This window comes from Crassostrea angulata, chromosome 5 (genome assembly GCF_025612915.1).
Source record: "Crassostrea angulata isolate pt1a10 chromosome 5, ASM2561291v2, whole genome shotgun sequence".
In the NCBI taxonomy this organism is placed as follows: domain Eukaryota; kingdom Metazoa; phylum Mollusca; class Bivalvia; order Ostreida; family Ostreidae; genus Magallana; species Magallana angulata.
In genome coordinates this window covers 36,736,799-36,751,784 of record NC_069115.1, presented here as the reverse complement: position 1 = coordinate 36,751,784, position 14,986 = coordinate 36,736,799, and the positions used below count along the sequence as shown (strand labels likewise).

Genomic DNA, 14,986 nt, shown 5'->3' with positions numbered 1-14,986 from the left:
TAAAAAAGCAAATCAAAACGCATGTACTTCAAAGAATGATAGTATTCTGAATCATGCTTTGAATGTCCAACGCATGGCAAAGTCTTTGAAGTCATCATCGACAGAGTCACTTTACAAGGATGTGTGATGGGGAGAATCCGACAAGAAATAGAACGTTCCGCTATTTTTACACATGTTTAAAACACTTTATGTTCTAAATATTTAAAAAATGCTAAACATCCCCGCTGTATAAATACCTGCATATGTTTAAAACGTATATCGTTCAAGGTTAGCGTGTTCTTTCCCATAAATTTAAAATTCTTTATTGTGTCAGCTAAACACAAAGGGAAGCTGGGTATATATTTTTTTTTTATAAAAGCAATTATCAAAGTGTTTGTACATCAAATTTGGCTTTGACAAAAGTTTGGGAAAGTAATAAATATATACCTGAAATGTATGCTACAATATCGAGTATTTAATTTATTTGATAAGTTATATAAAATTTCTATTAGAGCTTACGCCTTCGTATTTGGTATTTTCTGGAATATATCAACCTACATGCTATTTATTTTGGTTTTACCTTGCAATTTGTCAATTTGGACTTTCTGCTGTTTGTGGTCAGCCACTTATTTGTGTCCGTTAAAAAACGCTTAATCAGACAGTTCTCATGTAAATCATCTGTCGATCTATGATGCATCGGATAGCGCCACATTTAACAGTTCATGTATTTTATCTTGTTATAGGTTTAAATGCAACTATGTTGGATATTCAAAACATCGATGCAGCCTGTATGAGTTCATCACTTTAAATTTGACTTGAGATTTTGGAGATCCTGTGTACCAATGACAACGATGGGGTATACATGTATCGCATTAGATAAGTCACTGCTACGGAATTTAAAACTCAATGATTTTTTATGATACTTTCATCAACAATTCAAAACACTGAAACAATTGCTTTCACTACCGAGAACGTACATTTCCCCAATGGTTCTAATACTCTAATGTGACTTTTTCAAGCTCTTACAAGTTTTTGTAAACATTGCGGGACCAATTAAAATAAGAGAGAATAGCTTACACTACCAAGAAAATACCATTTTCCATGGTTTTATTACTTTAAGGTGCCGTCACCAAGTTCCACACGAATATCACACGTTGCAGGTGTATATAAAACATTCATTTTAATGTTTTAATTTAAAAGATTATTTTCAACATTTGTCAAATAAGAACTTTGGAGCAGCATCGGACACAAAAAGTCAACACTTTTTAAAGTAATGAAAAAATTATGATTGTCTCAAATTGTAAAAACAAAAATAACTAATAGCTTAATCCTAGATCAAATTTCATTTTTCATTAGTTATACAGTACTGCAAGGCAGACATTGTAAAACTAGGTCAATTGAATGTACGCATCAGTTACAATCTGTAAGTATAAAAGCAGTAAAAAAAAACCTGCTACACTACAATTAATGGCGCAAAATTATGTCATTAATTCATTTCTTAAAGCCCGTGAATGTGATGCATACATGTACCTATATGTAAAATATCGTTTCAAACATAAATTTAAAGAGCAATCTCATAGTGTTTGCTTATCACAAGTACTTATTTTAATTTTTTAGAGTGCAGATTGAGATTACATATCTGGAACGATATAAAACCAAGTTCGTTTGCCTTGACATTCTCTTATAAATGTTGAGTAATTTTTATTCAACTTTTATCTGAAAACACATATCAGTAAATATACAGTTGATGTCATTGAAACAAAGCATTTACCGAATAATTTATCATTTTATCACTGTAGTATTAGTTACGTTTTCACTCTTTACCATTGCATTTAATTAATGCTAAAATACACGACAATCCACACTAGTAGAAAATAATGTGCATAACAGGCAAAATCAATCTGCTATTTTAGAATTTTTAATGTCATATTTGATTGCACCCAAATAGTTGTTGTTGAATGCAAAACAAGAATTGCAAACTCCATCTGTTGTAAAGCAAGTATTTGTTTTAGTTCATTACAAACAATTATGACCCCTACATATAGTGTTTGCACATGTATTTCGAACATGACCTCTTTAAAAATGTATACCTATCATTAAAAAAGCAATATCGAATAACTACTTGAAATATCGTCTTTAGCGAAGTGATAAAGAGCCTGTTACACTGTCCCGATTTGGAGGTAGAAGGTGTCGTGCAGAACTCGAACACAAAAATGTTCTATGTCGCCAGTGATCGCCAAGCAGGGGTTAGAATTTCTAACGGTTTCAAATTGTCACGCGTTTTAGTCTCGAACTAATGTCGAAGGCATGGTGAACCAATGTCGTCCAAGGTCGGGTGATAATTCGTATAATGAGGTTTGTTCAGCTTTTAAAGAGCCGTAGAAAAATGTTGTATCTATGAGAGCCACCAAACAAACGAAGGACGAATTTGTAAGAGGTTCTCTACTACTCTCTTTGACTTCGAAATACAGAAAAATGCGAATGTCAGGTTCCAGTCGTCGATTTGCGAGTTGTGTGTTTCCACTAGGGACATGCTGTATCTATGAAAAAAAAGTCGATCTGCAGGAACTGTTTATAATTAAAAAGGAAGTTGGCGTTATAGCGAAAAAAATATCTTGAATATTTATCAATTAAAAACAGCTTAAAACAACACTGTCACATCTGTTTACACTGTAATACAGCATTATTGTAAATAATAGCATTTATGTAAATTGTGATATGTTATTTTTATGCTGGTATCAAAAATAGTAGTCTAGTCATAATATAATTGTAATTCTAATTTTTGAGTACTTTTGAGTATTTAGCTGATCTTCCTTTTTGTCTACATTAGCCAATCAGAGTGCGGCATTTAGTCGCGCGATGTTTTGACTACGTCACTTTAACTGTCAGCTGTCAACAATTTTGTAAACACCGCAGTCAAGTTTTTGTTGGAGGTAATACTATCTCTAGTGGTTATTTAATTTCCCCGAGGCAGGCTCCGTCCAGACAATGGCGATAGATGTTTGTACACGTATAATCGGTCATTCGTTCATTCGCCGTTCGAACGACTCTCACGATCTACGGAATTTCTGAATTTCCTCAAACCTCACACTGTGTGTTTCATCCGTGAAAATGACTTGTGCCATGCGGATCCACGAAAAGTGACTACTGACATTTTGTCATATGCGGAATACCTCAATGAGGGGGTTGGTATCCTTACAGTTATTATAGGGCAACTACTTAGACGTCAACCATGGGCCTCTCGGACATCCTTCAATGATGTCATCATTGTCATGACTGTGAACAGCCAGCTGAAGTCAGAGACTGAAAAGCTTCATGGAATTCATTTTTGGTCTCATCGTGGTTTCTGGGCGGACCTGACCTACCTGGGGAGAGATGGGGGTCAACATTGAATCTGGTTCTCGCCACATGGAGAAATACCTTCACAACATTAGAATAGCTGTCCTTCAACATTCAAGATAAGCAGTCTGACATATTTTTATTATTCTTTGAGCTAAATTGCATTCATAGTGTTCAATATATTCACAGGCATATGCATTAAATTCACAATTATATAGCTGGTAGGTGTATAAAAAATGTTCATATGTATTTGTGTTTTTTTTTCCTGTTCACATGCAGGGTCATGTGTACTATTTTACGGTTCACATGCAGAGACGTGTGTACCCCTTTTCTGATGCACATGCAGAGTTATGTGTACTATTTTTCTGGTTCACAAGCAGAGTCGTGTGTACTATTTGTCTGGTTCTCATGCAGAGTCATGTGTACTACAGTATATTTCTGGTTCACATGCAGAGTCGTGTGTACTAATTTTGATTCACATGCAGAGTCGTGTGTACTAATTTTGATTCACATGCAGAGTCGTGTGTACTTATTTTGATTCACATGCAGAGTCGTGTGTACTAATTTTGATTCACATGCAGAGTCGTGTGTACTAATTTTGATTCACGTGCAGAGTCGTGTGTACTAATTTTGATTCCCATGCACAGTCGTGTGCAATATTTTTTCTGGTTCACGTGCAGAGTCATGTGCACTATTTTTCTGGTCAGCATGCAGAGTCGTGTGGACTATTTTTTCTGTTTCTCACTCATGGTCATGTGGACTATTACTAATGCACATGCAGAAATTCCATTTTTATATGCTCATGCAGATTCATGCACACATGCTTTATTTGTATTGTTACATGTATGTAAGTTTACATGTGAATCTAAAGATATACACTGTTTTGGCGCAAGTCCTATAATTTTATTTTCCTATTTAATGTTTGTGTGTCAAAAATTGCAATTAATCAAATAATAATTAGCTCGTGTGCACCTATATCCGCATGATTTGAGTGAAAATTTGTACACTCAATAGTTGCATTGATTGTATATTGGGTACATTTAGAAAATTGATTTTAACAGTTTTGAAATATCTTGTAGGCGTTACCATGCCAAAACGCAAACATCCTGTGGAGACAAGTGAAGGTACTAGAGCAAAACATAAACCTCAGGCTGAACCAATCGATTACCAAAGACTTGCGCAAGAAATTGTTAAATTGCAAAAACCCAACTCTGATGCATCAAGCAGTACAGTGGTACCCCTAGAAAATGCTGCATCTGCTACATATGCAAACACCGTCAATGAGTTACCTGCACCAACGACTGCTTCTTCGTCTATGCAAGATAACCCTATATTGTCAGTTGTATCTCAACTTTTAGAAAACACAGGTGAGCCAGTAGGCACAAACAAAGGTTTCTTCAATTCTGATAATCTTATCTCTGTAACAGAAGGTATTCCTCTTGGTGCGACAATACCACAAAAGATAAAGGCAAAAATTTGGTCGAATGAATTTTTTGATTTAAAAGTATTATTGTCGCACCAAGATGAAGAACCTCTTACGTTGTGCATTACTCCAGGGGTCATTAATGTGCAGCAAAGTTTAAAATCAAAAACCCCCATGTTCATCAGTCAGTGGACTGATGCCTTTCTTATCTTTATTAACATTAGAATTCAGAAACACCCATCAGAAACTCCCCATTTATTAAAATACATGAGCTTTATTAGAGAAATGCAAAGACTGCATGGGGATGTTGCTTGGAGATCATATGACGAATCTTTCAGAAAGTTTAGGGAGTCTTTGGCTGTAGATTGGCAAAAACCTATTGAAGAATTAAGAGGTAAATGTATTGCCATGTCCAACATTTGCAGTGAAAAATCTTACTAGTATTATTGATTTTGTTGGTTTGAACCCTGCTCTATACAAGGGTCACAGCTTCAGGATAGGGGCAGACACTCATTCAGCACATTTGGGTTATTCTGAAAACTGCATTCAATAAATGGGAAGATGAAAATCTGATGCTATTTGCAGATACACACGTTTGTCAAGCTTTACATTTTGAATATGTATAGCAAATGCTATGTATATATATTTTTCTTGTAAGATTTTCACAGTTCAGAAGTTAACTGCTGTGTATTATAATTGTATCTGATATGCATTGTTTGTGTTTATAATTCAATGCATAGATTTGTTGTATGTCAAAATTCAGTTCTCATCACAATTCCCTATCATTTGTCTTATATTGGACATTATTCAAAGTGTGATTCATGTATAACATTTATCTATACTATGTGCATGATGTGGTTACACATAACATAACACAGGTCAGAAGTAAACTGATGTGTTTATATGCTGTATAGTTTTTTTTTAACCATTGTTTCTGTTGTTTGATTTTGTCATTTGAGTAACATATGTGCCTACTGGTTCATCTGAAAATGTTTGATTACATGTATATCTGTCTTTAAAACATGTTTGATAGTATAACAAACTTTTAACATGTATATTATATAGCGGCTGTTATTTTAACACAGGGCAGAAGTCAACTGATGTGTTTATACTTGCAAGGTAATTAAAAATAAGATGTTCCTAGTGGTATTCAAACTGGTTTGGTTAATCTGTGCCTTCATGATATATTAATATCTATATCTCTATATAAGGCAGGGGTTAGTCATTGCCATATGTGTTGTATGTACTGCCATATTTCATTTTGTTGACTACCATGATCTGGCTAGTCTACTTTGTGTGGGGTCTTTTTGTGCAAACCTGCTGTTTGCTTTTGGTGGCTGTTTTTGTTCAACAATATTTTTGTTGCATGTATATTTGGTACATGTTATAATGTATACATCTTTGTTTAATATGGGGGAGGTCATTTGCTCACCTTTTATAACTTACATTCAATGTCTGGTAATGGATATTATGACTGTTTGAAGACCTCCCCTTATTGCCTAATTTTTCTTATTAGCAAAAATAAATGGCAGTACATACACACAACCAAGTTTTATATTTTTCTATCAATCCTAGACATATCAACAATATTACATAATACAGCATTATTGTAAATAATAGCATTTATGTAAATTGTGATATGTTATTTTTATGCTGGAACCAAAAATAGTAGTCTAGTCATAATATAATTGTAATTCTAATTTTTGAGTACTTTTGAGTATTTAGCTGATCTTCCTTTTTGTCTACATTAGCCAATCAGAGTGCGGCATTTAGTCGCGCGATGTTTTGACTACGTCACTTTAACTGTCAGCTGTCAACAATTTTGTAAACACCGCAGTCAACCCACCCTCCTTCCCCTTCATCACCAGTGTAGTTGGGGATTTAGTTTGCAATGTATTACACATGTTTGTTGCTGTTGATGTATGAAATGCTATTTTTGTTCAACAATATTTTTGTTGCATGTATATTTGGTACATGTTATAATGTATACATCTTTGTTTAATATGGGGGAGGTCATTTGCTCACCTTTTATAACTTACATTCAATGTCTGGTAATGGATATTATGACTGTTTGAAGACCTCCCCTTATTGCCTAATTTTTCTTATTAGCAAAAATAAATGGCAGTACATACACACAACCAAGTTTTATATTTTTCTATCAATCCTAGACATATCAACAATATTACATAAAAACATTTTCTCTCTTGCGTTACTAGTATATCATTGTTTGTTAACGCATTTTGCATCATTTTCATAATTACAGGTAACTTAAATCAACTGTATTATACGTTACATCGCTTGCATGTCGCATACTGCTGAGAATGGTCCCTAAAACCTAAAAACAACATTTTATTAAAAGTAAAACTGCCATTAACATTAGATAATGATTTACAAAGACGTATATTTCAAGTGCATTTTAAAAATATCAGTATATATTTTAACATTATACCGAAATACATATGAGATATATTAACTTACTTGTTCTTGTACAATACCTTACAAATAGACAAGTACCGACAATGATTACAACTGCTATGACAACCACTGATATTACACCAATTCGGATGACATGGGCACTGTCATTTGGCCTGAAAACATTGCATTAAAGTATAAGAAAAAGTAAAACAATGGAAAATATTTGGTCTTGTTAAATAGGCCACAAGATAACGCATTATCAAAGCAAATGATGACACGATTTTGAAGGGTCCTGAAAACACGTTAAAAATGTCAATATCAGATACACCATAGCATTCATTTCATTAAGAACTTCTGGTTTTGAATTAAGTTGAATAAAATAGAGTATATATCAACATATGAAAGTAAAACTTGAAAAATGTCAAGCTTTGAAAAAAGTTATATCGAATGTAGCAGAGGTAATGATAATGTAAACAAAAATCATTGTACTTTGTTAGTTTTATCTGTGATATGACTTTCCAATATTCAGTATTTATTACATAATTAGCACTCCTGTACTAAATTATGCAACATAATGTGAAAAAATATGTCAAAAATATTCTTTTAGATAAGGTATAAATTAATAATGAGGGTATTTCCTTACTGTGTGTCATTGCTTTTCTGTGTCATGAAATTGTTGATTTTTTGGGGGTTGGGGGATTAATAATAAGGCTGCTTACTCTAAGCTTTTATTTTTTTCCAAACTTGTTGACGTGCTGTTCAGGTTGTAAAGTTGGGACAGGACCTTTGTTGACTTTTCAAATATGCGATTTTTTACAATGTCATAGCAGCCAGTATCTAAAAAATAGAAACATCATGTCAACAGTTTATGCATACTAGAAAAAAAAAGATTGTTCGAATAAAATTGTATTGCAAATTTATTTTTCATATTTATTGTTATGCTGGTGTAATTTAAATGTATTGTTTAAGCAAACTTTGAATGTCGACTATAAGGTAACAAAAGAGGAATGGTGCCAACTATTATATCTGTTTACAACCGTTCTATATTGGTTGGAACGTCATTCAAATCAGAATATAATTGTCTTGTTTTTAAAGTATATGTTAGCATCTAGCATACTTAAACATTGCCTAGTGTTTGATTAAATACTTTAATACATGTATAATATTTGATCCAGCAACCAGTTAAACTCAGTTAATGGAATATTTGTTATTAATAAAACAGTTGCAAATTCATCTCTTTCATTGACCTCTAAATATTTAAGAATTAACCATTATGCTTGAGTCGTTGTAATAGCGTTCAGATTTAATTCATAACAGTTTAAATTGCACATAAATCTGTTTTCGCTTACACAGATAGGCATCAGTTGATATATATCGATCTGCACACGGTGGATCTACGTTGCTGCATTTCAAGTGATAATGTGGTTGAATTACAGCCCCATATGTGTTATACTCTGTGCAAAATCCTGTAAATATTATAAATATCATAATAAAGAAGCAAAATGAAGCTTACTTTGTATTCATAACGATCCAGATAGGGTTTTCAAATGTAAAGATTTCTGCTGAGAAAATTATCTCGAACAATGCAACGCAAGAATATGAACATTTTTGTTTTCAATATCATTTGACCGATATTTCGCTTAGCCCATGATCGGGTAGAAACTTAATATTTCAATTTTCATAAACTTTTATTTTAACATTTATTGAAGAACTTCAAACGTAGAAAATATTTCATATTAACAGCAAACGAACCTTCAATTCAGAAAATATGTGCTTTATTATATTTCAGGTCGGCAAATATTCTCATAATTTTAATTTTAATAGAAAAACTTTATTTTTATAAACGTCAAAAAGTATCAATGGCGTTTAATAAGAATTTATTTTCATGGTTCACACTTTAAGAACATTTTTATTATTTTTTAGCACCTTAATAACAAAGTCTACGAAAACTGATGTTCAACAAGTAACAATGAAAACAAACACCAACGCATGTAAATATAATCTTTAATCGATTACATCTTTACTGATTTGTACCAGCATCTTCAATATTCAGAAATAAACCTAATTGTAGACGAAAATAGGTAATTTACTGACTACGATATACCTTCTTGTTTTAAAGCACAGAAACGTTTGAAAACAACTATTTCTTTTAACAGATTGTGTTTTCGTGCCATAAAGGTATTTGAGGGTTATGAATCTTTCAAATGGTATTACATATAGTTTATGATATTAACAGTTTTATTATTGTTATTTGTTGAACACCGATTTACTTAACATATTTGTTCAAGAAATATATATCATAAAACGTACCAAATATGTTAAATGAAGGTGCACATACTTCAACGAAGGCATTTTGAAATTCATTCATAACACAGTGATATTTGAATATATCTGGTGCTGAACAATTCTGAATTGCCGCCAATGATGTACAGTTCTTCAGGGTTGCCCGTTTTGCCACCTCTGACCTCGTTTTTGGACAGGAATTGACAACATCTAGAGTATGATTTGACCAGACACAATACCTGCTATCTGAAATCTAATTTAAAAACTACTAAGATCTAGTGGTTTCTACGCTTACCTGAGCAGCAATGCCTAAACTGACCTAACATTAAATTTAGTACATCCCATTAGGAAATGCAACGAACAAAGCAGTGACAGGAGTACAACAATTTTATATAACACACTTCTTCATATTGATCAACTGTAATTAAACGCATTTTATTTTAAGAAAAAATATATGTTTGAATTTTAGACCCCATTGAATTGTCACTCCTGTACTTCTCATGAATTTCATCAAAAATACGTTTAAAACCTATTTCTTTCGGAATCTAGGCAGTCAATATTTAAACAATCTGTGTTTATCATTTTCTTTCCATACATTTTTTTCAATGTTTGACTAATTTCCTTCATTCTTTCGGAGTAAAGGCAGTTCATATTTAAGTAATATTCCTTGTATTAGATTTTTTTTTCTGTTTTTTAGCTAATAAAAATGGCTGATAAATGCTATTACAGTTCCATTTAGTAAGTTAAGAATGCCATATGACTACATTTCAAAACTTTCCATTTGTGTTGCATCTGTGTTGTTTTCACGTTCTCCAATTCTTTCAGAGTGTGTTTTTTGTAATATTGTACAAACTCGGTTTTAGAACCCTATGAATTCCATGGGACCAGAAAAACATTTAGGCCAACATGTATTCCTCCTTCGATAACTGTTGAAATCAAAAACCATATAATATAAACTTTTACAATGTATGTAAATATATTGTTTTCCTCTAATGGATTTAATTTTTATCCTTGGACTGTTTAATTTTACAATCAATTTATTTGAATATTTATTTTGCTCTTCAAGTAAGTTTTAAAACATCATCTTCCTTATTCATCCTAACCTACAATTAGGTATGTTTCTCAAAACCCTATGATGCTATGTTTAACTTTTAGTTGAAATTTTTAAAGTGGTTATCGGGAAAAAACGCGATTCAAAGGTGATCAAAAGTTACCTTAGGTTATAAATAGTTTAATGGCATATAAAAGTTTTTAAAACATAATTTGTCTAGTCATCATAGAGTAATATGAACTTGAAAAATACATTGCTCCGTACCGATTTATGGTCATATCAGATAAATGTGCTTGTGCAGATCTGTTACAATAAACATATTAAGTCATTATAGTTTTCTGTTTATAAATATCTTAGTTCAAAAAATCAAAGACAATTGAAAATGCTGAACATATATTTGCATTCTTCAAAATTTTGCAATTAACCTAGATTAATATACATAAATTAACGACAAGTTGTTACTGACCATTGTGCATTCCGCCCAGATAATAAAAGAAACTGTGATGGTTGCTTTGTAACCCATTCTCCACATAAAACGTATGTATAATTCCTGGTATTTAAGCCTTTGCCTACAAAATAGAAGAAAAAACCCATTAAACATCCTATAAACTAATATCACCTAAAAAAATCCATTAAGTTCACTTTTTAAATTTTGGTATTTTCTTTTTTTTTTATACATAGTGCTCTTTTTATAAGGCAAATGAACACAAGGGATAGGAAATCAATCCAAATCAATACGACCATCGAGCTCGATTAAGAACAGCAAAAAATAGATACAAGACTATTTTCTCCCAAACAAATTTTCAAAAATTTAAAAATAGTATGTACAGCAAATCTTGTGATTTTTTAATGTACAATCGTCTTTAGTATGAGGACCATTCTTTTATCTAAAATCATAATGTAGGCTAAGCAGTTTATTATCTATAAATACCAAATGAAAATGTTTATATACACACTTAATTCTAATTCTATTGTTATGTTACGTTCATTGCTACACACCCTTTAAAAAAGGCCAAGATAACTACTCCTGCTTCACCACATTCAGTTATTACATTTACCCAAAAACGTTATATTTGACGAAAAGTCATGTAAAAACTCGTTTTGTATATTGTATGACAACCACTGAACTGGTAAGGGCATCAAAGCAAAATGCCAGGTCATTGTAGAACGTATTATGTGTCATACATGTAATGTTATATTTTTATTGCATCAACGGAGTATGAGTTCCTCTATTTCGAACGGAAACTTGTAACTCATAGGTCTGAATAACCTCATAGGACTGAAATTCAGACGCTCCGTTTATCGATTGGTCGAAACCGACAGCAACCTACGAAAAATCAGGGACTGCACAAAATAATCACAATGATGTCAGACTCAAATTCTCATAGAAGACGATTTGACTGTTTCGTTTAGCTAATGGACTGATATACATTTGCGGTAAACTAATTATTTTTTCATATTTTTACAATCAATACATTTATTGTGAAAAGAAAAGAAAGATGTCCCGCATGAATCACTAAAGAAAGCATTGAGCTGTTCAAATATTTACACCCAGTGAGTATTGTCTTCTATGTCTTAGAATAATCGATTGTAATTTAAACATACATGACACGACAAAAACATATAGCTGCGGCGTAGGAATAATTGTTTTTTTCTGGATATTTATAACTCGATGAAACTGTTCAGGTTGTTATGGGAAGCAAATAAAAAGTGTAAACAATTTAAATACAGAGAGACAGGCAGGCAGAAAGACTGCAGGTAATATTTTTTAAAATAGAAAAAACAGGCTTTATACAGCAATATTTTACTTCAATCGAATATAGTGTCCATATTATGTTCCTTATTATGAATTCGGACTGTGTTTATAGAGCTACTGAACAAAATCAAGTTACAATCACACCCGAGTATTTGTACTTTTGCTGTTAACTTTCTCGGAGTTATTTCTTAATTAATCGAATAAAAGGTAAATTGAGAGCACGAAATCCACAGATTTGCAGACTGGCCTCAGACTTTCAAAGAAGCTACAGTTACTATGATAGCCTTCACGTATATAGAGAATTGACAAAGCGGAAGACATAAAATGTTGTATTAAGCAACATTTAAAATATTACGATTTAATTTATAGAACTACTTTACAATATGCCAAAAACTTACTCTCTGATGTCACATTTATTGGTAAATGACCTTGAATTTTTTAATTCAATTACAAAAGAAAACTTTATTAAACTAATGAAGCCTAGTTAATATATTCGACTCTCAGTACCCTGTATCTAAAAAAAAAAATAGACTATAAACACTAGGCAATCTTTCCCAAGAGTTCAAAACAAACAAAATTAACAAATTTAAGTAACTATTTAAACTGCAGAGATGGCATGAATTGTGTAAAGCTATGTATTGAGGCAGATCAAACGATCTTGCTCGTCGTAAATTTCAAGATTTTCTATTTTTGATAATTTGAAGTTCTGTGGCATGTAACTCAAATACTCGCATAGAGCAATGGATCTGCAAAAGTGCAACATGAACTAGTTTCAATTTCAATAGACCTTCCAACTTGATTATTTGTGCAGATCTTTTAAAACGTTTGGAAGACAGTAAAAATAATTCAATACAGGTCAATTACAAGCATATACGTCTAAAAGATAGAAAAAACGTGTTTTAATACTTACAATTCTCAAAGTTAAAAATCTGGCAACTAGTATCTGGCGCATTTAACAAATAACTAAGTTGCATAATGACACGTAGGCATACTGGTGCTACTGGTGTCCAACTTTTGAAATCCTGTCTATTTACCTACCTTTCAATAAGCCTGAGCTTGTCACCTTTTACGCGCCATTTAAATAAAAGCCTTTGTCTTTAATTAACAATCACACTGACATGTGGGGTACAGGACAAAGAAAGAAAGATAATCTTCAAACAAGTCCTTTAATGTGGCTTAAATTTGACTTAAAAAGAAGCCTTTAAGTCGTATTTGATCAAACTAAACAGTTTCATGTTAAACACATAAAATTATATCTAAGATATTCAGGTGTTGTAGGGGAGGCACAGTATGACTGATACTTTAGCTTCTCGGGAGGGTGCAATGCGGTGTCTTTTGCAAACTGAGTTTACAGGTCGTCGCTCCATGAAACACAGATGGCAGTTATCGATTTTGCCGCCCTGTTCCTACGTCCTTGAGTCTGGCTCCCGATCCTCCTCTCTTAAGATACCCACGTTAAATAATATTTACTGTTTTTATGATCTCTCTCTCTCTCTCGCTCTCTCTCTCTCTCTCTTTTTTTTTTTAAATGTTGTACATCTCAAACTGATTTAAACAATGTTACATGACTAAAAACAAAATTATATACTTTTACCTTCTATTTAAACTGGTCACCTCTTTTCTCTGAATTTTAATTTCTTTGAGGGTAAAGAGGGTACACAAAGAGGGCACAACTATAGTAAATACATTTAACGAGGCCGGGTCTAATTAGTTCTGCCCTAGATTTTTTAATGAAATTTTTTACCTGAATTTCTACTGATATAATTATTGTTTTAAGATTAAAAAATAAGACATTTACCACACCGTTTGTTTAGGGGGTCATCTCAAAGTTTGTTAATCTTTAACATAGGACCCTATGGGATTTCGCTTGAAATGTATCAATTTTGCACATTTTTTTAAACTTCTGCCCTAGGGATTTTTTTTTCTGTTCTACATATTAAAGTTATTGCTAAAAGGCATCAAATGGTCAAATAAAAAAAACCTTTTACCTCCTGGTTTGTTCCAGGGGTCTTATCAAAGTTGATTATTGTATGCCCAATTTCCCAGATTTGTCAGATAATGGCTATTTTTTATTTGACAAAGGCGGAAAAGGTGATCTTTATAGTATTATTAAAGCCTTCAGACATATTTAAGTAATAAACAAATATATAACATCACATATTAAGGGTCATTAATATAAAATACATGGTTACTGTCTTGAAATATATGAATTAAGCTAATTTTAGGCGGGTTAAGAAAACGTGACAGAGGGTTTGGCCTGCTGAACCCTCTTCACTTTTTCGACCCGAGCCCAAATATAGCTTATACTTCGAAACAGTTATGTTTATTCCACAATATAACATTAATTTTACGCATTAAACGAGCCATTTTCAACAAATTTCGCTGAATATCTGCAGATAAAACTATCACGCCATGGCGTCAAACAAGCAAAAAGATGACGTCACAATACAAATGAAACGCTGCGCGAAAGCGTGCGTACTCGTTCTGTACTCGGCCTCGTTAAATCGGTTCTTATGATGATTTTATTACATGTTTAAATGTACCTATTTCGATATAGTATGGATTGTTAATTTGTAACACTAAATGTCCATCGTTTTTTTTTTTATTTTTCATAATGTGATACTGGTATATGTACATATTGTTTTATTAAATATTTTGTATAAATTATGTTAAATAAATTATATCAATTTCATTTTAACAAAATATGCATATTTAAAGGAAGTAAATTATTTTATTTATT

The 14,986-nt window shown here is 32.3% G+C and overlaps 2 protein-coding genes across 4 annotated transcripts; one reads left to right on the top strand and one right to left on the bottom strand.

The window, feature by feature from the left end:
• The first annotated feature begins 2,712 nt into the window (after positions 1-2,712).
• Positions 2,713-6,879, top strand: LOC128184781 (uncharacterized). Its single transcript, XM_052854368.1, has 2 exons — positions 2,713-2,912; positions 4,398-6,879. Exon 2 carries the CDS (start codon positions 4,406-4,408, stop codon positions 5,180-5,182), a length of 777 nt encoding a protein of 258 aa, XP_052710328.1. The 5' UTR covers positions 2,713-2,912; positions 4,398-4,405; the 3' UTR covers positions 5,183-6,879.
• Positions 6,880-6,934: 55 nt separating this feature from the next.
• On the bottom strand, positions 6,935-13,270 carry LOC128184782 (uncharacterized). Of its 3 annotated transcripts, none has more exons than XM_052854369.1 (7): positions 13,157-13,270; positions 10,957-11,059; positions 9,467-9,692; positions 8,506-8,622; positions 7,876-7,993; positions 7,220-7,329; positions 6,935-7,076 (listed from the first exon to the last, which is right to left on the bottom strand). In XM_052854369.1, exons 2-7 carry the CDS (start codon positions 11,020-11,022, stop codon positions 7,024-7,026), a joined length of 690 nt encoding a protein of 229 aa, XP_052710329.1. In that variant the 5' UTR covers positions 11,023-11,059; positions 13,157-13,270; the 3' UTR covers positions 6,935-7,023. The 3 variants fall into 3 exon arrangements, with proteins under 3 accessions (XP_052710329.1, XP_052710331.1, XP_052710330.1); XM_052854371.1 differs by having other exon boundaries at positions 9,467-9,685; positions 13,157-13,175; XM_052854370.1 differs by having other exon boundaries at positions 7,051-7,076; positions 7,237-7,329.
• Positions 13,271-14,986: the final 1,716 nt, after the last annotated feature.

What these genes read in the sequence shown, in the direction of transcription:
- LOC128184781 (XM_052854368.1), top strand. Translation starts at nt 4,406, where the DNA reads ATGCCAAAACGCAAACATCCTGTGGAGACAAGTGAAGGTACTAGAGCA.
- LOC128184782 (XM_052854369.1), bottom strand. Translation starts at nt 11,022, where the DNA reads ATGTGGAGAATGGGTTACAAAGCAACCATCACAGTTTCTTTTATTATC. An exon ending in TCTGGGCGGAATGCACAATG is followed by an intron (nt 9,693 to 10,956) that starts GTCAGTAACAAC and finishes TTTTTAAATTAG; the next exon opens with ATTTCAGATAGCAGGTATTG. An exon ending in AAGGTATTGTACAAGAACAA is followed by an intron (nt 7,077 to 7,219) that starts GTAAGTTAATAT and finishes TGTTGTTTTTAG; the next exon opens with GTTTTAGGGACCATTCTCAG.